The sequence below is a fragment of the Ptychodera flava genome, chromosome 19 (genome assembly GCF_041260155.1).
Source record: "Ptychodera flava strain L36383 chromosome 19, AS_Pfla_20210202, whole genome shotgun sequence".
Taxonomy (NCBI): domain Eukaryota; kingdom Metazoa; phylum Hemichordata; class Enteropneusta; family Ptychoderidae; genus Ptychodera; species Ptychodera flava.
In genome coordinates, this window is record NC_091946.1 from 4,622,737 (window position 1) to 4,650,097 (window position 27,361).

Below are 27,361 nucleotides of genomic sequence, written 5' to 3' on the forward strand. Positions count from 1 at the left end.
AGTTTTGTTTTGCTTTTTTGTAAATCATCACCACGCTAGCAGCACAAGTATGGAGATCAGTGACTTTTTGTAGTAGTTGCCTTTTTGAATGTTTGTCATGGCAAGTACACTTAAACACAAGTTTGATGTACTGTTTTCATAACTGTCATCGAAGAGCAAATGGCTGGAACAGTTATTTGACTTTGCCATTATTAAATGAAAAACATTATGCCATTTGGGTTACAAGCAGCTGTTTTATCTATCTTACCTTTGGAGTTTGTTGTCTCCACTTCAATACCTCGCTTTACTTCGGTTAAATCGACACGTTCGGCGGGCAAATTTCCTTCCTTGAAATCAGCGTGACTCATTGGACGTTGTGTCTTTACGGAGCCAGTATGGAGAGTTTTCTCTCTGTCAGTATCTGTTTGTCGTGGTGACATACCGAAAGCTTTGTCGTGCTTCTGAGTTGACCCGAGTTCCCCAAGCTTCACATTCATCAATGAATAGATGGGTGAAGAAAACGTCACCAGTTTTCTTATCTGCTCGATCATATTTAGTTTCGGAGCTGTATAAAATCAATTAAAAGAGTAAATAAGTGACATACTGAAACATGACAAAAGTAATGAAGCAAAATATTTTCATATTTTAGGGACGACATGCTACGTGTCTAAACTTTCAAGACCAGTCAACTCTAACCTTGCTTGAACTCAGTTTTGGGTGGAAATACAAAACCATAGCACCACAGTCGGACAATAATGCCCCAGTTGAACAACTCTACAACCATACTACGGTGCAACATTGCCTCCTGACTCTTGTCAAAGATTACCAGATACTTTCATGGTCGGGAGCTACAGGGTATAACCAAGGTACAAAATTGACGGCTGCGAAAGAAACTTTCATGGACAAGCCTACATATACATGTAGGGTAAAATAGATCGGCATTATACGAGAATTGTAAAGGAGCATCAACTGAAGAGGAGAAACCAGCTATTACATCGTCTATTATTAATCTAATTCATCAGATTAGGCCAAAGTAATGAAATTCTTTGTTTTGCGTCCATTCAAAATGGGAAAAGGTACGCGTCTAAGCGGCTGAAAAACACACACAAGAAAATTAACACAATGTAATTTGATTGCAGCAAATAAAAAATTGTAACACATTTTTTAGTTCTGAAAAGCTAAGCGGTTACGTCCTACAATTTCCTATTCAAATACACTGTGTTTGTTTTTCATGAGAACTTTAAAAGCCTAAGCAGGCGGGGACGAAAACAAGGAATTTAATTACTTTGGGCTTAGGAATCACAATATAATAATGGTAAGCTGCATCAAATTCAATGTGATACCAAAGTGATTACATGATGTATGCCGATGTACATGTATAAAGTACAAACAAATTAATGTATGTCACTATCTTGATATTAAAGACTAACAGGATACTTAAGGTTATTCTACACAGTGCTATCTCTATGGGGATTATAACATTTCTGATTTTCACAAATTTCGATAAACTAAGCAGACGAAAACTTTATTTTATCCATAAGCATAAAAAATGAGCTCCCACAAGTGGTATGTCGATAGAACACTGCAAAAATTTAAGAGTCTGAATATCTGTCCCTGAGGCGCATTCTACCTTAACACATAATTGTTAACTTACCATCGAATAGATGTTTTTGATTCTCTCCGGATGTAATGGTGGTCATTTCTGATCGCAGCCTCTTTACTGATATCAGTCCAATTTTAATTCTCAGAGCAATGTTCGAATCAGTATTTCGGGCCAATCGGACACCCAGAACTCGAATTTCATCCATCAGTTGGCTCATTTGTAGACTGAAGTTTACAATCCCTGCATCACTATTTACTCTTGTTTCTTCACCAACTGACGAAGCAAATTGAGTAATTAAGCATTAATTGCATTAATTAACAGACAATTTCATTTTTCCACTAAAAGCTTAATTTCTAATGTAGCTATTGCCAGCAACTATAGTTGACTGTCTATTTTTCTGTCCTGTTTTCAGAGTTTGTTAACGTTTGTTACGTGATGAGCCATAAGAACAGACGTTTAGCTAAATTCTGAAATTCTATGGTAATTTTTTGAACTAAAGAATAAAATTCGTCATAAGTTTATCACAGGAGAATTACACATGAGAGAACGTTTTACCTTTTTTAACTTGCTACAGTGCCTGATTTGATTTCTTATAAGCAGAAACACCAAGTGTGCATGTATGTACACCCTTATCAGACACAGAGAACCTAGCTGTGATATAGCAGCGGAGCTATGGCGTAATGATCGTACTCGCGTCAAGGGTCATCGCCTTTCCATCGCCTTTCTGTGGCGATGACCCTTGAACCAAGCGCGATTGATCGAGCGAGCGCCGCGCTATCACAGCTATAAAAGATTAAAGACTGTGTTTAAAAATAACCAAAATGCTCCTTTTCACTTTTGGAGTTTACTTGCTTCAACTTACCATCCTCGCTTCTTTTAACAAGTTCAACGGATACGTCTTCTTTCTGAGAATTATTGAAAGATTTGGAGACTTCCTGTGTTTTATTGGAGTCAGCCTCAGCTCTCAGTGTAGCTAGCTCCGTTTTCAGTTTTTCATTTTCAGCAATTATCTCCTCCATCTTCCTGGAGATTTCATCTCTTTCTGACTTAGTCTTCATAATCTCCTGACTGGACTCGATGGCTGAGTTTTTTGCTGCATCAATGTCCTCGGAGAGTTTTTCATTTTCTCGTCTTTAGCTTCTTCAATGCGGGTTTTCTCCTCTCTAACATTTCTCAGCTCTAATGTAAGTTTGCTGATTTGATTGTGTGCCGAGGATGCTTTCTCTGACAAACGTACCTTTTCTTCGTAAATGACCTTGATGTCTTCCTGGAGTTTAGTATTCTGGTTGGTGACTTTCAGGATCTCAGTTTGGAGAAGTTGGTGTCCTTTTCTAAGGTGGTCCAACTCCAATTGCAGTGTACGCCTCTCCTCGATACCTGTGTCGAACTCTACCTGCAGCTTTTGTTTGGCTTTGCTGAGGTCTGTCAAATTACTTTTGATGGTATTACTTTTGATGGTATTGTTTTGCTTTGAAAGAAAATTCAGCTCTGATGCCATTTGGCTTATTTGGTCCTGCGCAGTTGAGCCATCCTGCAACAGACGTTGAGCTTCTTTCTTGAGGGCGCTATTGTCTGCCACGATTTTAGTTTTTTCTTCAATGACTTGCCGCAGCTCAGCTTGAAGGACTTCGTTGTCTCTGCTGAGGTGATCAAAATCACTTTCTACTTTTCGTTTCTCTTTGCTGGCTGTGTCCAGCTCTTCTTCAACCTTTTGTTTGCTTTTGCACAGGTCAGCAAGCTTACTGTTGATTTTGTTGTTCTGACTCGAGAGGGCAGTCAGTTCTGACTCCATTTTTATTAATTTTTTGCTTGCTGCCACCGCATCAATCGAGAGACGTTGTTTTTCTTTCTTTAAGACATTGTTGTCTGTTTGGATAATATTTTTCTCGTGGTTTAATTCAGAGACAGTGTCCTTGAGCTGACCAATTTTAGAAAATATGTCAGAACTTGCTCGTTGCATGTTGCACATATCATCAGCAAGTTTACTGTTCAGAATGGCGAGCTGCTCCTTTTTCGTGGCTTTGATACGCTGCTTTAGGCGGCAGGTTTGCTTTTTGGAGTCTGTTTGATTGTGAAGGAAATTATAGAAAGCACTCTCATTAGTTCTAATTAATCCACGGAGGAATACATGGTAAAGTACTGTTTGTGAACATTTGGAAAATTTTGTCTGGTCGAACAGATTTTCGGTCGCATAACAATTTTCCATTCCGATTTTGCGAAAAAAAATTATACCTTCATGCCTTGAGTTAGTAAATCGTGTAATTGCTTGGAAATCGCAAAGATCCAATTTCACTGGTATAACGTTTCCTCGCTACTTTTGTATCAAAGATTCCTCGCTACTTTATATAAAGGAACAAGTCAAAAACATTCTACATTAAATATGACACTGGAAAATAGAGAAACATATTTACACAATGTTGTCAAGACCACCACTGCAAAACTACAGCGTTAGCCGTGTCATATAACAAAACTCATCAACAGATTAATTACAGATTAATTGTCCCCGAGGTTATCGTTCGCCCAGTTAAAGCGATGAAATTCGTTTCTTCGCTTCGATGTAGTGTGTATGTGCGATGTATGATAGTGAGCATGCGTGCGTGAGTGCTTCACGAACTCTACAACGTGTTGAGCGGTCTCAGTCAGAAAATGTAACAACTTAGCCGGCTATTGAACCACTCTTTTTTGGGAGTGGAGATTTAGCCGACTGGTTCTGTCTCTGGCCTCTCAGCTAGGCGACTGATGCCGTATGTTGTGGGTTCGAATCCGATTGAAAACTATCCGTATTACAATAAACCAACTTTTACAAATATTGACGTTTTTACTTACCACCACTTTTGCTTTCAAATTCAGGACCTAATTCGACTATGTCTTCACATAGTCCATCCTCTGCTTCATTTTGAGAACTGGTGTTCTCAACCGAGACATTTTGCTGCAGTTGTTTTATACAGAGGCGGATCTCTTTCTGGCTGTCGCTGATTTTCTATTGAGGAATGACAAAAATGAGATTTGAAAATGTGTTAAATCTCATGCAATAACAACAGGAGTTCCATTGACATAGCAGATTTGTGTCTGAACACTGTCACTCCTTTCAGATATCTATGCTGAATGTTTTCATTGAATCATGTTTTCTATTAAAATTGGAAATAAATATGTTGATTAATTCAATTATTTCAGGGTTGACTTCCCCGAAATACCGCTACATTTAGGGGTTCAGCACGAGAAAGATACTTAGAGACTGTGCAGTGCAGGGAAAAGTTTGCACCGCAAAATTGGCCCAAAGTTTTAAATTTGCAAACTTTATATTATTTGCAGTAGTTTCAAAGTTCATTCAGTTGAGACACACGCATGCATACAAATAAATATATACCAGGGCTCGAAATTAACTTTTTTCTCTGGTAGTCCACTTGGGCTACCATTTTCTGAAGTTCGTAGCCCAGTGGCAATGGCTGGGAGCCCATGCACATTTTAATTCAGAGATATCTTAATTTTTTAACCAGACAGAAAAAGCTATTTTCAAGATTCTGCCCATGAAATGAATTTTCTAGTTATTTGATGTGAATATTGCACACTTTTAATACCAAAAGAAACAGGTATAATGGACGATAGTGATACTCAAAAGTTTGATGACCCATTGACAAGCCGTTTCAAAGGCCACCGGAAATGAAATCAAAAATATGATATTATTTTCATAATTATTAAAAATTAATAAATTAAAATAATAATCATAATTATGAAATATTGACATCACATAACCGAGGATTGAGCTTCTTTTCTGCAGAGCAGCACTCGATAAAATCGCTGTATGTGCATTATGTATGACATAGGCAGCCGGCCCCTGCCGGCAGGGGCGTCAAATGTATTAGGAGGTATAATTTCCATGTAGTTGTCAAGGATCCATTATCATCAAAATGCAACGGAAAATAATCGCCATCATACCTATCCATAATCCGACAACACTAGGTCAAAATTCGTAATACAATAGTTGTTAACATAGACACAAAACAGCACAGAACAGACAGTAAATCACCGGAACACAACAAAGTCAAATTTATGAACAAGATATATGGACCTCTGAAAATGCGTTTTCATTGGCCATCATTTCCTGTGCCTGTCATTCAAGTGCGTCAGTTCAGACATTGAAACTTTGTTGAAAAGTTCGATCGTCTTCGTAATACAAAGTCACAGTGTGGCCTTTGTGTGTCCAGCAGGGTTTGTGCATTTAGCTCGTCCCGGAATGACGCACCAGACATGGCACACCATGTAATGACTGAATTTCAGGTCCCAGGCTTTGGTAGTCCGTGTGGGCTACCATTTCATGGATTTTGGTAGCCCCAGAGAAAAGTTGGTAGTCTGTGGACGCGGGACTACCGCTTATTTCGAGCCCTGTATACATACATGTTACATCGCTGACATCGGAGCTTACAGTTTCTCTGATAAAATGCAGGCTCTCTCTATATTTAGAAATTATACTTTACTGTGTGCATACGCTGCTAAATATATCAAATGGGCACACAGAATTAACTAACGTTTGCTAAGAAAGTTGCAAAATGCGAAAAAAGCAAAATGTTAGCTTTATTAGTATAAATAGTTTGTGTTCAATATTTCTTTACATACCTCGGTGATGTCCAGTTCCTCTTTCTCCTCGGCTAACTGCAGGGTTGAAGCAAAGTATAACAGTATTTTATCAAAAAATTATGTAGCTATGAATACATTGATGACATGAACACTATAGGGAAAAAGTGCGTGACTAGAGCGAGAAACTGACGCTTTCTCGCAATCGGTGAGAATCTCTTCTTATTCTCACCGCTGTCGGTGAGAAAATTTTAATCTCCACTGGAAATTGGTGAGAAATGCACTCCTTGGCGAGAATCAAGTGTGACATCAAATTCTCACCGGTGAGAATGGAAATTCTCATTAAGTACAGCGAGAATTGAAATTCACTGGCGAGAATCATCAAGACTCGCCGGTCGGAGTCTTTATGATTCTTGCCAATGAACTGCGAGTCTTGATGATTCTCGCCAGTGAATTTCAATTCTCGCTGTACTTAGTGAGAATTTCCATTCTCACCGGTGAGAATTTATTCTCTCACTTGATTCTCGCCAAGGTGTGCATTTCTCACCAATCTCCAGTGGAGATTAAAATTTTCTCACCGACAGCGGTGAGAATAAGAAGAGATTCTCACCGATTGCGAGAAAGTGTCAGTTTCTCGCTCTAGTCACGCACTTTTTCCCTATAGTGGAACTGACAACACGCACTGTATTTGGTACAACTTGCCGGAGGTCTCCCGACGACAACTTGATGCAATGTTCTGTTGTGCATATCATGTGTATAATGCCTATGCTCAGCAACATTTCACAGATGACGGTGTATGGTAGGTATACTGGTAATAAGATCTTTATTATTTCATTGGAGTAGAGTTGCTTCACTCTTACAGGCAATATGTTAGAAATCTGAAAGGAAAACTGCAGGCTTTTTAATACATGTACCCTCTCTCTACAAACGTAGTAGTAAATGAAAACAGGCTGAAAGTAAACACCGGATTTTGTTTATTTTAAGGTAGTATGTGCTTCGAAAGTGAAAGACTTGCTTAAACTTTCCTCAGAGAAACTTAACCATACTCTTTCCAAATCAATAATGAAAATCAGGGTTCAACGTGTAAAGTTTGGTACCAGAGAAACGAATTACCAAACATTTACCGATATTTGAAATTCAAAATGGCCACCATACCCGCGTTAACTTTATACGGCAAAGTATTTTTTTCGATTTCAGAAAACTGAGACGGTGAGAATTTTTCCTACTTTAGGGGCTTTTAAATGTGCTCTAAAAAGTGACAAATCAAACCTGATTTGAAAAGAACTATATGAAGTCTTTGTTTGCATAAAAGAAAGAGAATCGACCCTACCTCTCTTCTGAGAGTGCCCTTTTTGGTCACAATTAACCTAACTCGCTCCATGACGCCTATAGAATACATTAACGATAAGAAAAAATGGAAATCAACATAATATCTCTGTTCTAACTGATCATGTACTTTATTCAATGTCAAGATAGAAAACAATTTAGAAATTTCTGATGGGAGTAGAAGTGATTAAGCAGAATATCGCGATGAGAGAAGTGAGCTGATGATACTTCTAGGAGTCATAAAGTAAATCCGAACTCTCTTACCCGTACATAAACAATGATCACAGTAATTCACATAGCGCAAATAAGGATTTCATGCGTCAATTTTAATTTTTATGGCATGTGGCAGGTAGTAATATAAACTTGTTAATGCAGCGTTGTGAGACCCTGCAGTGATGTGTCTGTCAAGCTAGCTTTACATGCTATACCGTAAACTGCGATTAGAGAACTGTTATTAAATAGGATCACTGGTCATATCAAATATTCAATGTTATATTTTCAGTTAAGTATTAAATATTTTAATAACACATCTATCTCAAATGTTTTTTAAAATTGTAGAAAATTTGTGTAATGAATTTCTTACAGTTGGTCAGCAACCTAGCCCGCCACCTAGCCCTCAATCGCTCGCCTCCTTGGGTCAAATTAAAACACTGATACCCAAGATACTACTCGGTGACAGAAATGATGATATTATTCGCGTTTCCAGATTTGCCGCCAAACCCATTCTGCACATTTCTGAATGTTTAGTGAGTGACAAAATTACTACACAGATGAATGTTCGAATGCCGACTGAGTTAGGCTACAGGAACATCGAGAACCGAGAGGATCGGAGTGTGCGCATGTGACGGGTTATCATTTCAAAATCCAGAAACTAAACACAAGAGAAAATAGTTAAATTTTGACATGTTCACAACTTACGGTGTCATTCTTGATTTTTGGCATAAATACAGAATTTGTATACGGATAGAGTCCATCGGACGATGTGGCACACGCTCTGTCAAAGTTTCGAATAATATGAGGACAATCGTGGTCACTTGACTCGTCGCAGAGGGCAGCAAACAATAGTGTTGTGTTCGAATCCCCTGTGTTCGAAGGATTGAACCATTACAGGGTTAACCATTGTTGGCGGAGGGGACGAGGACGCGCGGCTTGTCAAAAAAACACACCGTAGCGTTTTTCCTGATGCGTCAATTTGAAGCTCCATGTGTGACAGTGGTCATAAAAAGAAAACCGGTGTCCCAGTGCATTAACATAATACTACGCTTTCGATACACGCTGGCCAGTGTCGCGTGCAGAGCGCAACTGTGCGCTGACAGATTTTAAAACACCAGTGTGTCAGCATTACCAGTACTTTTGTTGGAATCCTATGATTGAAATCAGATCACCGACAAAGAAATGTGACCGTGGCCGAAGTAATATTTATTTTGCACACTCTTTAAAAATTGTGAAATGAGAACTTTTTGGTCTCTATAACGAATGTTCTAGATTAGGTACAATTGCTCCAAGTCTGTCGGCATATGAAATATCAAACCAGAACAGGCGTAAATTAAAGAAATAAACTTTAGCAGAACATCACGTTAGTGGTAGGCAGTTGCGTAGACGGCCCGCTAGGCCATCCATTAACTGCCACCGAGAAAAGCCAAGTGACTGGGGAGGGGGGCTTTTACTTTTACTAGATCAACAAATGAATAAATTGACACTTTTAAGTAATATGCGCCGACATTTGAAAGTAAAAATGGCGCCCTCCCTGTGTTGACTGTTCGGAGAAAGATGAATTTTTCGAATTTCGTAAAAGTAAGGCGGTGAAAATTTTTCCAATACCAAAAGCTTTAAAATGAGCCCCACAAAGTGGTAAATTAGAAAAGAATTGTAAAAGTTTGAGAGTCAGAATATCTGTCCCCGAAACGCATTCTACCTTAAGGTAGTATGCGCCTCGACTTAAACTTTCGCTCAAACTGCCCTCAATGAAACTTTTAAACATATTATCTTGCCAACTCAACGATAACAATCGGGGGTCACCGTGCAAAGTTTGGAATTAGCGAAACGATATTTGAAATTCAAAATTGCCGTAATTCCTGTGTTAACTCTATGGAGTAAAATTCAATTTTAGAGTAAAAACTAAGACGGTAAAAATTCTTGTGTCTCCAAGAGCTTTAAAATGAGTCCCCACAAGTTGTAGATCAGAAAAAAATTGCAAAAGTTTTAGAGTCTGACTATCTGTTCACAATGCGCATTTTACCTTAAAGACACATGAGCTGCAACTTTTGGCATTATTTTTGTTAATTTAGATGTAGATCAAAGTTAGTTTATAGAATTGTTCTTACTCAAAGATGTTTACTCATGTGTAATTATCCACTCAGTGGGACTGCATAGGGAGATTTCAGTAAGACAAATAATAAACGGGTGCCACACCCAAATATGGCTGCCTCCATACAAATACATGATAAACAGCGTAAATGGTGCATATACACATTTGAATCTATACAAATACAACATGGTGCAACCTACTGAAAGGACGGGAAAGGGATCCACTCCACTTTGAAAAAATTATTCCTTTTTCAAATAACATGGCAAGGTTTTGAAAATGGCCGTAAATTTAAAACGAATTTCTGCCACAAGCAAACGTTGCTGAGGCATAGTTAATGAATAATATATCGTTCAATTTTCAGAATGCAATGAATATTTGAGGAAATTGCAGGTACATTGATGTTGCACAAATTTCGAATAGTTGCATCTCACGGGCCTTGAAGTCGGGGAAGACTCTTCAGAGCAAATCATGAACAAAACTATTCATGTAAAATGATTACGTGAAGTATTGGAATAAAGTGTGCTACCGTCCATCGACATCTACTGTCCATGTACCGTCACAGCAATACTAATAATATTGGCAAAAGTATAATGACAGAATGTAATGTTAGCAACATCATGATAAATTTTGAAACAAAATTTTAATAAGTATTTGATGGAAATCATGAAATAATTAAACGTTAAAACCGAAAGGATGAACAGAATAAAAATAAAATCAGTAATCTTGATGAAATATGGTAGCCGCATTTTCCAAACACTCGTACATGTAAACTGGCTGGCACTCAAAACAGACGTGACTGAGTCAATATAAAAGATAATTATTTTGTAACAAGATGATACCGTAGAATTTAAAAAAATAGTTCTGGTATGTCAGTGACAAAAACCAGGGTGATAATCGTTGTGAGGCAAGATGTTATAATTACAAAAGTTTGTCCTTACTCAGTGCTGTACAGTCCATCCACGTTCCTCAGAGCATATTTTCTATATTATAAAAAACATGCAGATAACAGGTTCTCTTGCACTGAGCAAAGAGACCTGGAGAACGGGTGTATCCCCGGGCCTTCCTCCCAGTCAGTCTCGGTCTGTTTATATTTTGTTGTTTTTTAACGTCTTCCAATATTCTATTTTCCTCACTTCGCCATACGCAGTCGTGTGGAGGGACATTATCTGGAACCTCGGCTCAGTCAACTTTCCTCAACACGCCGTCTCAGACTGAAATACGGATGATAAAGTTTTGTAAATTTAATATTACTAAGTATTTACACTGTAACGTACAAAGGAGACATCTCGAAGCCCTTAATGTTAAAATGATTTAGTGAACATAACTTCTGTGACTTATACATCGGTGACCATTACAATTTTATTTTAAAGCAAAAACTTGAAACCACTTCACGACAGGATTACATTTTACTCTATACCAATGACTTTACGTGTCATTTGTAAACACATACTAAATCTCATCTCAAATTATTAAGTTATGTAGGGCTCAGCCCTTGGTGTCGCGCCAGGGGTTAAGATTGGCAATGTTATTTGTATTGATTCATGATAAACTGTAATTGTTACTTCATAAACGTTTATATGACAACTATGCCCAGTTTCCCTCTGATGAAAGCAGTTCACGTACTTACACGACGTCAAACCTGCAGCAGGGCAGGTATAGATTTTCTGTAGCGTGTAAAAATTTTGGACAAAAATTGGCAATTTTTACAATGATAACAGCCTATGACGTTAAACAAGGGACGTATTATGCAATAATTATCATTGCAATGGTAACCGCACTGCCCACCTTCCACTTGCAAGCTGAAAACTAGCGTTCCGTCTAAAAACTTGCAATTTTTGAATCTAATTGTTGACACAGGGGGCGCTCTTCTATAATTCAATCCCAGCATTCTTTGCGTATGGCCCCGTTCATATGCACGACAGTTTTCTCCGTTTATCTATATCAACGATACTTTGTATCAGCGACAAGGTGTATAATAACATTTACTGGCTAATAAAAGAGGTATATTTTATAAAAGGCATGTTATATCATAGTAATTTGTTTCGTATTTGTTTATTTACGAGTACTCAAAAAAAAAACATGGCGGCGCCCATGAAAGAAGGGTACACTTCCGGTTACTCGCATAGTATATTAATATGTAACAGGTCTGACCTGAGAGCGAGCGCAGCGTAGTATATCGTCATTGATGTTTTCAGGCAATAGCATGCTAATTTCTGTGTTTGATGCATGGTTCATAACTTAGCCATTGACTCGTTGAGGTTGAATTGTTGTCAATTGTTTTCTAGAATAACATTTATAGCAATTTAACTCGGAAATGCCAAGTTCACTAACGAAAATTATTTAAAACTGGTAAATTATATGATTCCGATCGGTTTATTATATTAAACACTTTAACAGGGGCGGGAACAGAGGCAGTCTAATGTAAAACACATACTTGATATTCGCGTCGGTAGCTAGCTCTCAGCAGCCCACTATTTTTAATTCTCGCGTGAGTTGACCGTTCGTTCTCGCGAGAGTAGGCTTGTTTCAAAATGGCGGCGCCTAGTGATGATCGATCCGGGCCTTCAAAAGTGATCGAAAATAGTCATTTTGAAACAAATTTCACACTTTCTTTGGAACAGAGAGATTCTTTTGTCGGCAATACACATTGTCGAGTAGTTTTGTGGTAGATGATATCTTTAATTTCACGCAATCCGTGTAAAAGTATTCAAAATGGCCGCCTCCATGGAACTGTGCTCTCTTTTCAAACTCGTAGGTATAGAGATTCCATTCTAAATTTCTTGTACACGCATTAGTCTTAATGCTCGCTTCGCGAGCGGCCTTCGGCCGCTCTCGCTGCGCTCGCTATGAATAAGCGCATGCGTAGTCAGTAAGCCGCTGGCGCGACTATTAAGTAAAGTGAAACAATGTTATGCTTTTTCAAAACGTCAACTGCTTGCTTTCATCCCACACCATTTTAAGATCTTTTGAATATCCATGCAAATTACTTGGTTTGACACAGCTTCATAATTCACAATGAAACTTTGATGTCAGTAATACAGACAAACAGTAAAGCAGACAATATGACGAAGATTTCAGCGCAGAAATTTGTAGGCCTAATTATAACTACAGTACAAGACTCGTAAATGACGAAAATGAATATTTCCCGAAACAATAAAATGCAGTCTATATTTTCAAAAAGATGACGAATAGTACAATAAATATAGACAAAGAATGCAACAGTCAGCAACTCAATCATATTTTCAGTGTTTAATCCTTTATGACTCAAACATGACGTTCTTAGGCTGTGTGAGCGTTATTCAAAGACTGTGTGTAAACCCTTGAAAGTACCCTTTGTCTTATATTGTTTCTTTTCAGTTCGTCAACTTCGCTAGAGAAAAGTCTGTTTTCTTCTAAAGACTATATCACGTTGATCCACGTATGTATGTGACACTCTAAGACGGTCAGTAAAATGTGGCCAAATTGTGATAAAATCGAAGACTTGCTAGACTGTGTGTAATCTTTGCATGGTAACTCACCTGCCACATCAAGAGGTACAGAATTATTTTCAGAGACAAAAGTCCAAGCATACTTTGACAGAGAATTCTACATTTTAGAAAAAGTGACTGGAAAGTGATACGGAGCGGCCAACTTAAGTCTTGCTTCTTGATCAGAGTCTCTGAGAATGTGTTCGTTCGCACCAAGAATTGCATCCTCGTTCTCGACGGGTCGCTCTCTTCAGCCACTGTCAATATTTTCCATGTGGTGCAAGAACGCGCGCGCTTCAGTGGAAAACGCGCGTTTGAGATTCTACTTGATTCAGGAACATGCGAACGAGGCTGTAAAGAACAAGTTTGTTGTGCAAGGGTTTTTTTTTGGCTTTCCAATTACTTATTGTGTCCCCTCCGGTTGTGTGTCACTTTGTTCGATTGTGCAGTAGGTTGGGTTAGTGATCGCAAAATTATTATAGGATCTGACATGTTCAGGTTTTTACACTGGGTGCAAACGCTCACTATCCCACTGGACTAATTGAAAGAAAATTGCTGACATTGTGATCCTGCAAAATGTTTGCTTGACCCGTCAGTGGAGGTACAGCGAGTGCTCAGCCTGCTGCTATCATTTTATAATGACACTCTTTTTTGCCAAGGCAATCATAAAGTTTGTATTTAGTCAAGCGAAATTCACCGTGCCCGGTCTTTGAATTTATAAAAATGAATAAGTACATCAAGACCACTGACCAGGGTTTGTGAGGGAGGATGAGTGTGAAAGGTCAAAGATAAAAGTAAAATATGTATGTCTCACGCACTTTGAAAATAATTTCAACATATCCTGTTGACGATTTCCAAAAACATCGCTTAGCTTTCATTGCCAAATTGCACAGATCTACAGAAAATTTTACTTTTTAAATTTTACAAATAGTTTATGTTATCAATAAAACAGTTTTGTGTTTATAAAACTCTATCAGTTTATGTAAACTAAGAAATATGACAATGCACAGTGTTTGGGATTTTACTCCTTGAATTATAGAAGGATTTGCAACATATTTCTCGAAACATCTAAGCTATTTTTTGGCAGAGTCAGAGGCTTTTCATCGACTTGTTTCTCATAATCACTTTTTGAAACCTTTAAATTGTTATGCAATTGTCTGTCATTGTAATTGACAAAGCAAAGAAAGTAAGACATGAGACACCAGCTGAGGATGAACACTTTTGAGTAATTTAAGACCGCAATGCATCTTTGCCAAAATGACACTGCAACTGTCACAACCTTTCTCATTACAAAAAATTAGCAACAACATTATCCGAGGCTTGTACAGAGATACCGATCAGTTGAATCATAAGCCTGCATACAACGAAGACAAAACGACTTGAAAGATCTCAAGAAAATGGAGGACTCTGAATTTACTGAGGTAGAAATGCGTATCCAGATTTGATGTTGTGAGTTATGTAAAGGGTAAAAGTTGCAGACATGTAATGGGCCTATGGCTCATCGAGCTGCATGTTTGATCAATAGAAAATTGTTTTCAATGGTATACATCTTGTAGTAAATGTGCAGCTCTGTTTAGGCGCTATCACGCTGTTTAGACGCGAGAGTACGTGTACCAATCGACAAATGGTGAAAAATTTGACACTTGAATATCAACTGTATGGACCGAGTATATCATCGAAAAGGGCGCATTGGCCAGTATCAAATAAAAACATGCATTGCATTTTATAAATCAGTTTTTTGTCTCTGTAAACTTTAATTTTCACTCGAATGGGTCTGTTATTCGGGAATTGCCTACAGAGTTACCCAGGATAATAATATTTTACATTATTAAAGACGGTAGACGATGTCTTTAACATTCAGGGACACAAAAAATAATCTATCCAAGGTGGCTTTCTCGGCCATCGAAGTGTAAAAGGATCAAGAGATTGTAATGTCATACGATTGAGAATTGTAGGGTCCTTCATTTCTTAGATTAGCGATATTCTTCCGATCATCCTGTTTGAATTCTATCCTGCGCATACAGTTGTAACTGCATTTTAATGACAGTTAGACAGTACCTTCTCTGCTCTGCTGCTTATATAAACCTGTTGTGAAGCCTTTGTAATGAAACACAAACAAAGCTAGTGGCAATTTTGAATTATATATCGACAAATGTTAACGTTGCTTGATAATCAATTTATTTATTCCTAACTATGAACAGTCTTAACCTTCCATGAAGGAGATGTGTGCAAGAATCTGAAAACTGTTGATATAGAGGCATGTACTACCTTAATCTCAAGCCATGTTCTTGTGTAAGTCCTGGGCAATGTCGTAACTGAGAGATGTTAAAGAAACAGATGTCTTCCTCACTTTGCAGGCAGACAATAGTAATACTGCTGGAAGGCCAAAAATAAATGTTCAAAGCAAAGAACGCCAAAAGGTGGTAACAGATCTGAAGAAAATGCGAGACGCATCTGCCAGAAACTGAGGTGAGATTCTTTTGTCATTATAGTTTCCTTGGATCTGACATCAGTGAAATACAGGCTTCTATGTCATCACTGCGAACGACCAGTGAGTGAATGACCAGTAAGCGAATGACCAGTGAGAAAGACACCTTGGTTGTATCCTTAACGGCGTTCTGTCAACTAACCAGGGGTTTACAACTGCTGATGTCATATTGGCCTTAGTACAACCAAACTTGGCACAAAGAATTAGAGCGAGTGTTGGCTATCATGCCAATGCCCGCCCATTTTTCGGTTGTATGGAGAATACTCTCATACCGAGATCGTGTTTTCTGAATTTAACGTTGATTAATCAAAGGACATACATACCTTGTTTATGACCCATTCTGTAGTTAAATACTTATCTAAAGCTCATTTTTCGGATGCCTGATTTTCAATTATTTTTAAATAATAAAATTGCCTTCTATTTCTGTTGCGATCGTCATAATTAAGAGCGTCCTCCGAGGTCATGGGCTCTGTTATAATTACTTGAATTGCATTCATCAACTGTGTTTTACAATATACTATGAGTTTGAATAAATCTCCTGAGTCAAACATGTTTTCAAAAACATTTCAATAGGACAATTTCAAGATGCAGTCGCTAAGCAGGCTAAGGGACCGTGGATAATTAAAACATGCGCACGGTAAACGAAACTAAGTGCGTTTGGCCTCAATCCCCTTCCCCAAACGAAAATTTGGAAGTGCGAAAATCCAACTCAGCCTCATTTTGTATCATAAGGGTGACCTGTTCCATAGAAACAAACAGAAATTATTTACACGTATGAAAACCCATCCCCAAAGTGTTCATTACATAACTAAATATAGGAGCTACCGAAATTGTTTAACAAAAATCCTTAGGATAGCAAAGAAACGGTACTATTCAAATAAATTTATGTTGGCCGAGGGCAATGCAAACAAAACCTGGCAAGTAATTAATGAGATTTTGAACAAAAGTACCAGGAAACTTACTCCCCGTAAAATTAATTCGTCTGCTCCCGATACAGCTATCTTGACAGATAGCACCGACATTGCAGATGAATTCAACAGGTTTATTACAAACATTGGCCCAAGTCTTGAGTCTAGGTTTACTTCTGCCTTAGATTACAAACGATACCTCAGTGGGTGCTATCAAAATAATCGCAATCATACCAATCCATAATCCAATGACAGTAGGTCAGCATTCGCAAGACAATAGTTGTAAACATAGACACAAAACAGCACAGAACAGACAGTAAATAGACGGTACACAAACAAAGTCATATTCATGAAAGAAAGATATATGGACCTCTGGCCAGAAGACCAAGAAGTGATGTCAGGTGTTTCGAAAATAGTAAGCGCATCCTGCCCCACATGTGGCACCCGCCATATATCAATCTATAAGTCAGATAGGTAGTGGTCAATAACTAAGGTCCAATGTCACCGATTCATTCACTCATGAATTCATTCTTTTTTCGTCCTATTTCTGAACAGGAAGTCCTAAATGAAATAAAAAAATATTGATCCCGTAAAGCTGTTGGTTACGATAAAATTCATCCCAAACTAGTTGTCGATGCTGCTAGTATCATCTCTCGTCCCCTTGTGCACGTCATTAACTCTTCAGTGTCCCATGGTAAATTTCCCGATGCAATGAAAATAGTAAAGTTAACTCCAGTTTTCAAAAAGGGGGCCGTTGAGGAAGTCAGTAACTATAGACCTATATTTATTCTCCCCATTTTCAGCAAAACTTTGAATCAGTAGTCAATGAGCAGTTTATGAGTTACCTCGAGACTAAAAATATTCTTTTAGACACAAAATTTGGTTTTCGTAAAAAATTTAGTACAAAGCTAGCACTTGTAGACTTGGTCTCTGATATATCAAAGCATCTGGACAACGGTCATCCTACACTTGGTCTTTTTATTGACCTAAAAAGGCTTTTGATACCATCGACCATACCATTCTGGTACATAAGTTGGAGCATTATCAGAGGAATTCCTTTACACTGGTTTGAAAGTTAGTTATCCTGTCGAAAACAGTCTGTCAGCATTGACAATGTCTCATCTTTATATAGGGAAATAAAATGTGGCATCCCACAAGGGTTTATTCTTGGCCCAATACTGTTTTTAATTTATATCGATGGCATTGCAAACTGTAGCAACTCTTTTCACTTCAGAATTTTTGCTGATGATACAAATCTATATAAGTTTTTGGAAGGCAATTACCTCAGATTAGCGCACATAAATTCAGACTTCCAAAATGTCTGTGATTGGTGCCATGCTAACAAGCTGACTATCAGTGTTGAAAAGACAAACTTTATGATCTTTAAAACATCGAGAAGAAAGGTAAATGTGGATGGCAGGGTGGAAATTGACGGATGTCCCATAGAAAGTGTTCAGTTAGCAATTTACCTTGGGGTTTCACTTGATGGAAACCTTACATGGAAGTCTCATGTCCAAAAAGTTGTAAAGGCTATAGGATATACATCATTACTTGAATCCAATTCCCCATGATTATAATAATAATAATAATAATAATAATAATAATAATAATAATAACAAGGCAGTATTGCTGAAGGCAATGAGTACTTGGGCCGTGATAGAGTAATTTTGAGGACAATATATACTTCTATTCAAATATGGTCTTGAATTTCCTCCTGTCAATTAGGCATTTAATTAACTGGTTATTAAACGAAGCAATGGCATGACAACGGCAAAATATGTCTAGCAACTTTTGTGGAGTTTGAGGCAGGGGTTCTTTATTTATAGTGGAAATTGCTTAAACTCCTTAAATATTCAAATTACAGCAGATTTATTTTGTTCTCGATGGTAGATGTCTAATATTTAGATGGGCATATTTAGATTTCTACCCTATAGTTATCCCTATATACCAAAAATCGGACATCCAGCTCTATTGGCTTGCTCAGAATTAGATATGCGCATAATTAATGAGGTACAATATGTGGTGTCATAAGGTGTCCCATCATACCAAATATGAAGGGTGTAGCACTTGTGGTTACTGAGTTGTGGACAATATATATATTGAGGTCAAAGGTTATTGAGGTCACGTGACATTTTGTCAAAATAATTGTATTGCTAAGTTATTCCTATATACAAAAAAACAGACCTCTAGCTCTATTGGCTCGCTCAAAATTAGAGATATGCGCATAATTAATAAGGTACAATATGTGGTGTCATAAGGTGTCTTATCATATCAAATATGAATGATATAGCACTTGTGGTTACTGAGTTGTGGACAAATATATATATTTGAGGTCAAAGGTCATTGAGGTCACGTCACATTTTGTCATAATAATTGTATTGCTAAGTTATTCCTGTATACCAAAAATCAGACCCTAGCTCTATTGGCTCGCTCAAAATAAGATATGTGCATAATTAATGAGGTACAATATATGGTGTCATAAGGTGTCCTATCATACCAAATATGAAGGGTGTAGCACTTGTGGTTACTGAGTTGTGGACAATAATGTATATTTGAGGTCAAAGGTCATTGAGGTCACGTGACGTTTTGTCAAACAAATAATATTGTTAACTTATCCCTATATACCAAAAATCAGACCTCTAGCTCTATTGGCTCGCTCAAAATTAGATATGCGCATAATTAATGGGGTATAATATGTGGCGTCATAAGGTGTCCCATCATACCAAATATGAAAGGTTTAGCACTTGTGGTTACTGAGTTATGGACAATAATGTATATTTGAGGTCAAAGGTCACCAAGGTCACATGATATTTTGTCAAAATGTCTGAGATATCTGCGTGAACTGATGGACTCACGGACGGATATGACCCAATCTATAAGCCCCCTGGACTTTATCCGTGGGGACAAAAAACTGTCACTGCACACTACGGTTTTTTACAGCTGATTTGTTCCGCGCGTAGTCGTCCTAATGAATTATTCATGAGCTCTCCTCACAGCAATGGCGCCATATTTAAAATTCGCTTAGGAGCTCTGTAAATATTGTCACACCACACACGAGAAACATAGCTACGGTAAGGAATTATACCATAGATGTAATGTTCAACAATGGAAGTATATGTTTGAGAGAGCCTTTTCTTACGACACACACTTGTGAAGCTTTTTGCCGCTACTGCATTGGCCGTGTACATTGCTGAGCTGTACACCAGGCATCGCTAATTACGTAAGCATCGATAATCAAGAATGTTATTTTCAATCGAAATAAACCAAAAGTGAAAAATATAAAACGATACGATTTTTGTTATGATTGCCATGAATGTGCTGTGCAAGTTTGGTTGCAAACTTGGCGAAATAAACCGGCGAGTTTTCAGTACTATCATTTGAGTGTCGAGTACCAGCGATCGCACCATAGTAAACAATGGGAACGGCAGAGTACATTCTACGCAAAAACCTCCTCGCTCCATTTTCCACAATTTTTAATCTGTGGTTTTAAGGTTCGATACACACTATCTCATTATGATTGTGAACAATCGTATCGTTTTAGATTTTTGAAAATGGTGTTTTTTATTTCATTATTTGCTCGTTAAATTACGGTTATAGCGCCGGCTCGAACACGTAACTGTGGCGACCATTGTAAACAATAGGAAATCTAACAACGGCAGAGTCAAATCGACGCAAATAATCTCCTTGCTTCAATTTCCACAATTTTTGATCTATGGTTTTAAGGTTCAATACACGCTATCTTATGATGATTTCCAACAATCGTATCATTTTAGATTTTTGAAAGTGTCTTTTTTATTTCATAATTTGCTTGTTCCAATTATCGTGTGAGCACCGGGTCACCCCAGCCTCTAAGTAACCCGGAAGTAACGCTAACAACTCCGCTAAACATAATTTCATAACTCTAAAGGACCCTTGCCAACCTCAAAGCCATGTGTAACTGTTTAGAATAACATTCAAACACAACCATTCATTAACTATTTCATTGGTTTGTGTTAGGTAGACTTAGGGTTAGACATGTTGACAGCCTGTCTACGAGCCTTGAGAAGTAGGATGCCCTAGCCACTAAAGCGAGCTCAGCGCTTTAACATTGGACAATTTGCTGTAGAACAGAAAAAATACGTCAAGGATGTGAACAACAGGCATGTTATGCAACAGAGAGCGATATAAGCATCATTAGAAAAAGAAGGTTTAATATAGGAGAATGGGCCAAAAAGCGAAGTATAGTAGCTGGTGCACAAGAAAAAAAAAGAAGCATAGATAGTCGTATCCAAGTTTCTAAGAAAATGCTAAGGGACCGTCTCAGATTGTCGCAGAAGTTCAAAAAGCGAAATTCATTCGTTTAGGGGGGGGAGGGGGTTTGACCTCCATTCAATTAGTGAACTTCACTTTCGCACTTTTATTTTGTGATCACAAGTTTTCGTGTGTTTATTTTAAATTAAAGAAAAACTGCACACTCGTGCCAACAAATTTGTAACTGTTTCCATCTCGTTTGTGCCACAAACACAATTTACCGATAGTAACATTGTATCCTAAACCTTTCATTCATCAAATTATACAAAGACAAAAGTATCATTTTTTTAAATGTGCTATTTATAAGCGTCTGCTCTAACCACTAGATTTCTTTATTCTCACTTGTAATGCACCTGATCATAGTCGTTTTAATATGATTGAACATGCCTGGGCCCCCTTGTCAAAGTTTCTCGCTTATTTACCGCCCCTACCAAGTACAAATTGCGTGTTCACAAAGACAAAGAACAGCACAAGAGATTCAAAAAGGGGAAATAAAATAAAATGAAACTTTTATGCGGTAAAATGCCCTGTTAGTACTCAAATCTGATCGATTACTTTAATTGTAATGTGGCAAGGGGCATACGTCTTTAGTAGCTATAGCAAAATGCAACATTGTAGTCTCAGGCAGACATGAACATTTCGCACTTTTGAAGTTTCGTTTAGGGGGAGGGGGAGGGGGTTTGATCTAAACGAAGAAATTTCGTTTCTTGAACTTCTGCGACAATCCGAGACGGTCCCTAAAGCAAGCCAGGCAAAGACTTGTTAAACTGGATAGAAAGATGGTTAATGTTAGACAGACAGAGACTAGGAAGGTGAGAGTTGTGGGCAATTAAAGTGTAAATATTTATACATACGTACATGTGTGTATGTATGTATGTATGTATTACATACTAATACATAGAATTATTTAATGTAATATTAAAAAGTATAATGTGATATACTATTACACACAGACACACACACAGACACACACACAGACACACACACACACACACACACATATATATATATATATATATATATATATATTATATATATATATATATATATATGTGTGTGTGTGTGTGTGTGTGTGTGTGTGTGTATAATGTATATATGTACTATAGATAACATATTTTATATATATTTATAAAATATGTTATCTATAGTACATATATATATATATGTGTTGTGTACCAAAACTTGTTTGTATCTTCTCAGAGGGGTAAAGTGCTCGATGCAGGGATGCAGAGCAATGTTATTTTATTTATTGTATGTGTTGTGTGTGTATATATATATATATATATATATATATATATATATATATATATATATATATATATATATATATATATATATATATATATATATATATATATATATATATATTGTATATATAACACTTAAGTGGCCTCTATCATGCATTTAGATATATTGATTGTTATAGTTTAAAGCAAGTTTAAAAGGATGCAATTAAATGACAGCAGGTAGTGAGGATGGTTATTTGAAATTTTCAGAGGAAATGCTTTGAAGAGGAAATAAGTGGTTTGTATGAAGAAGTGTCACGTGACAGCAAACTTAAATCTGGAAATAGTGAACAATTAAATCTGAGCAGAACCAAGCAGTATAAGCGACAGAGACTGACTCTTCAGTGTGCAGAAAAAATTCATTCTTCTGAATCAGTGTGCTCTTCTCAAGGTCAAAGTTCATCCAAAGCTTCTGATGCTGCTTTGCATGGTCTTTGGCATTCACTGATCACTACAGCTTCACCAGGTCAACTTTACCCTATTTGCCTAATTCATCCAAAGTGATAAATTATGTTCTTCCCTCTGTCCTCAAACCATCAAGCAGAGATTTACAGAATGATGAGGGTAATATGATTAGAAGTTTGAAGTGTCTGTATGTGAATGGTGTTATGTCCAAAAAGAAATACATTGCTATAAGGAGAGCCGAATCGGATTATATAATGCAGAAAGAAAAACTGAAAGGAATTAAACACCTGCTGCTTGGGTCAATTCCAAAACTGACTCCATACAAGAAAGTGATATCCTTCATTACAAGCCTAGATATAGGTGATCTAATTCTGGTTGTAGTTGAAGGCAAAGCTGTTGGTCTTAAACGTCCTCTAAAGCCAATGCTTTTAAAATTAGCAGAGTTATATTTACAGGGATGCTCAACGGAAAGTAGACGATGAGATTAAATGATACCTTACTCAATTACTAATTTACATCAGACACTTTATTTCTAAAACTACACTAGTACCTCACAATATTGCTTGCGAGCGGCAAGTTCTCAAAGACAAGAATAACAAATACCAGGCCTAAATGGTCCCTAACATAACAGTCGCTTGCCTGCTTCTCTGCCGACATGAGTGCCTTATCTCTTTCCACTGGTTTATTGCCGTAATCTTATACCACGATACTAATTACACAGCGACAAAAAGACAACTGTAGTCATGGTAGTTCTTGCTGAAGAAGTAAAGAGTATTTCTCGCGGGGAATCTAGCTCTGCCATAGCGGTGACGGTCTGTGACATTAGCAGTGACACGTGTTTTGTCAATTTGGTACAACTTTTTGATGATAAAAATCTTTACTAAGAGGCCTTTAGGTTACCCAAAGTAAACACCATCGACGCGATTGTTGATGGCACCTAAACCTTGTAAGAGTGAATAGTATTTTTTATTTAGGAGGGCGATCTCAAATATATTCGTGAATGCATCTTCCAAAAGTGAAGTATATACGAAAGTGAAAGCAACAAATTTGTTCGAACTGGGTAATACTCTTTACTTCTTCAGCAAGAACTACAGTTGTCTTTTTGTTGCTATGTAATTAGTATCGTTGTATAAGATTACGGCAATAAACCAGTGGAAAGAGATAAGGCACTCATGTCGGCAGAGAAGCAGGCAAGCGACTGTTATGTTAGGGAATCATTTAGGTCTGGTATTGTTATTCTTGTCTTTGAGAACTTGCCGCTCGCAAGCAATATTGTGAGGTACTAGTGTAGTTTTAGAAATAAAGTGTCTGATGTAAATTAGTAATTGAGTAAGGTATCATTTAATCTCATCGTCTACTTTCCGTTGAGCATCCCTGTAAAAATGGAGGAAAATAATAAATGTGACCTGTGTTGATTTGGGCAACCCAATTTTTTCCAAATTGCTCTGGGGTCAGATGCAGCTCCCTTTGGCAAGCATAATCAGGCCACAGCCTGGCTAATTAGCTTTCTTAATGTTACCCATAGGCTTGCTAGTCCTGATCATAACTTTTTACTTCTTGGGGCAAACCTCAAAGAAGATGATGAGTACATGAGAAATTATGCTGAGAGTATTACCTCTGAGTTACAAGCCATCATTACAGAGAAATATGACATTTTGCAGCACAAGGTGTCATTCAGAGTTTCCCTTCTACCATTTGACATGAAGGGATTGGCCATTGCTTCAGGGGAGCTTGGCAATTCTGCAAAGTATTTCTCATCTTTTGCAAACGTTTCCACAGCAAACATGAGTACACTAAATGCCTCAGTGGGTCCAAACAGTAAATGGCAGAAATGGGATTATGACAAACGAATTCTGGATGCAGCAGCTGTCAGTAAAATGAAGAGTACTCAAAACAAATCTATCAAACCCAAAACAGCAAGGGCAAAAATAACAGACTTCATTGCAAAACGCCAGAGTAGGCAGGAATTTGTACCACCCCTTGGACAAATTATCAATTGTGCTAAAATTGAGCCGCTTCATTGCAAGAATAATATCTGGCAACAATACTTCCGTATTTTACTGACAGATGCTGTATCAAGAACTAACAAGGATCTTTTGTGTGGGGGTGTGAATCTGAAAACACTGCCAAGCAACTGTAAATTGTACAAGTTCTTGGAAGTGCTGAAGTTTAAAGTAAGAGCTGGAAAATTGTACAATAAAATAGTAAAGATGTACAAAGATGATTCAAATGCATCAGTCGCGAAATTTGACTTTTTGAGAGGAATCTAAAAAGCTATGTAGAAATAGCATACATTTGGTGTTAACTTGTGTAGCAGTCAAGATGATGACAAAGAAAGTTCCGCCAATCACAGTTGGTGTTTATTGGTATGCGGCTGAGAGACATGACCTCTCTCATCTGCAGGTTCAATATTACCAGAGATGATGCAATAGCTTTGAGAAGGAAATGTACACTGATTTTCAATGCATACTATCTGTTTTTGAATATAAATTCAACTGTTTGGCACATAGGTCATATAGTCCCTTTACACACTGAAGAAATTCTGTAAGAATTTGGTCATGGCCTTGCATTGAATACAATGGAGGGCCGTGAGTCAAAACATCAGCGATTGGCTTTGTATGCAAAGAAGTCAACTGCTCAGAACAGATGGCAACTGGTCTTTTGCCATGATACATTATCTTATACTGGCTTAGGTTTAATGACATGTCTAACACATACAGAAGACGCCGCAAAAGTCATGATGAAACCAAAGAGAAAGACAATTACATTCCAAAAGAGTGTCTTGAAAACAAAACTGTTTGCATTTGTGCTAACAAAAAGGAGTTGACGGAAAATAAGTGTGCCATCTGTTCTGGGTGGATCATGAATGATATTGTAAAGTCATGTGAGAAAGGACTCATCACAGCCAGGCTAAAGAAACTGTGTTGGTAATAATAATGTACACATGCACACTTGTGTAGAAACATACTGTATCATGTATTTATCACTCAAAATATACTGTAAAATAAATGTTAAAATTTTCATTGTAGTCAATGCATGCCCATGATCAAACTTTTTCAGAATTTCCTGTACGTTGAATTTATTATGTACGCTAGTACATAATTATATTTCTAAGGAAATTAATGTTTTCAGAATATTTGAAACTTCATTAAAAACGTTGCAGAGTGAATAAACTCTGTAACTGAATTAGGTGAGTTGAATAAAATTTGAAAAAATATTTAATTACATGTTGGATAGAAATGAATTTTTAAATTTCTCTGAGTGAATAAACTCTGTAATTGAGTTGAATAAAATTTTGAAAAAATATTTAATTACATGTTGTACAGAAATGAATTTTTAAATTTCTGTCAGTGAATAAACTCTGTGATTGAGTTGAATACAATTTTGAAGAAAAGTTTAACTACATATTGAATAGAAATAAATTTTTGAAGTTCTGTGAGTGAATATAGTCTGTAATTGAGTTGAATAAAATTTGAAAAAATGTTTTATGACACATGTTGTATAGAAATAGATTCTCTGTAATTGAGTTGAATACAATTTTGAAGAAAAGTTTAACTACATGTTGAATAGAAATAATTTTTATATTTCTCTGAGTGAATAAACTCTGTAATTGAGTTGAATAAAATTTGAAAAATGTTTAATTACATGTTGTACAGAAATGAATTTTTAAATTTCTGTCAGTGAATAAACTCTGTGATTGAGTTGAATACAATTTTGAAGAAAAGTTTAACTACATATTGAATAGAAATAAATTTTTGAAGTTCTGTGAGTGAATATACTCTGTAATTGAGTTGAATAAAATTTGAAAAAATGTTTTATGACACCTGTTGTATAGAATATACTCTGTAATTGAGTTGAATAAAATTTGAAAAAATGTTTTATGACACATGTTGTATAGAAATAGATTCTCTGTAATTGAGTTGAATACAATTTTGAAGAAAAGTTTAACTACATGTTGAATAGAAATAATTTTTTGAAGTTCTGTGTGTGAATATACTCTGTAATTGAGTTGAATAAAATTTGAAAAAATGTTTTATGACACCTGTTGTATAGAATATACTCTGTACTTGAGTTGAATAAAATTTGAAAAAAATGTTTTATGACACATGTTGTATAGAAATAGATTTTTAAAGTTCTGTGAATAAATAGACTTGTGATAAATAAGGTAAGTCAAATAATATTTGAAAAAAATGTTAAATTTGGATAAGAAATAAAATTCCATGGTCCCACATTCAACAGATAATTCTTGTACACTCTGATTGTTTTGTAGACTCTTCACACACCAAATGGAACAATTCAACGATTTGAACTCAGTGGCCATAGAACAGTTATAGCCACATAACACTAAAGAAACAAATAAACGCTGAATCCTGAAATTTACTGGCAGTGTCACAGTATTCATGAGTCCAACAGTAATCCAAAAATCCTGTCACTGCAAGTGCAATTACTGTCCATGTTGAGGGACCCCGTGAGCGTTTCAGTGACCATAATGGAAGCTAATACTGGCAACTTCTCTGGTGCAGGAATATTTAATTACGAATGGCCGGTTCCTACCGCAACAACCTCAAGCCTTTCACCCCTGATCATCTTCCTCATCACATCATCTGAACTGATCTGTTCCCCTTCAAGTCTAGCTCTCGTTATCAGGTACTTGGCCTTAGTCACCATAGTTATTTTCAGAGTGATGGATGCTGATGTAGTGTGCTTTTCAATGCCCATGCTGTTACGG

General features: G+C 37.0%; 1 protein-coding gene across 1 annotated transcript; it reads right to left on the minus strand.

Moving 5' to 3' along the window:
* Positions 1 to 2,636: 2,636 nt before the first annotated feature.
* Positions 2,637 to 27,351, minus strand: LOC139118792 (uncharacterized). The gene is made up of 4 exons (XM_070682252.1): positions 27,187 to 27,351; positions 6,197 to 6,232; positions 4,409 to 4,562; positions 2,637 to 3,643 (listed from the first exon to the last, which is right to left on the minus strand). Exons 1-4 carry the CDS (start codon positions 27,349 to 27,351, stop codon positions 2,637 to 2,639), a joined length of 1,362 nt encoding a protein of 453 aa, XP_070538353.1.
* Positions 27,352 to 27,361: the final 10 nt, after the last annotated feature.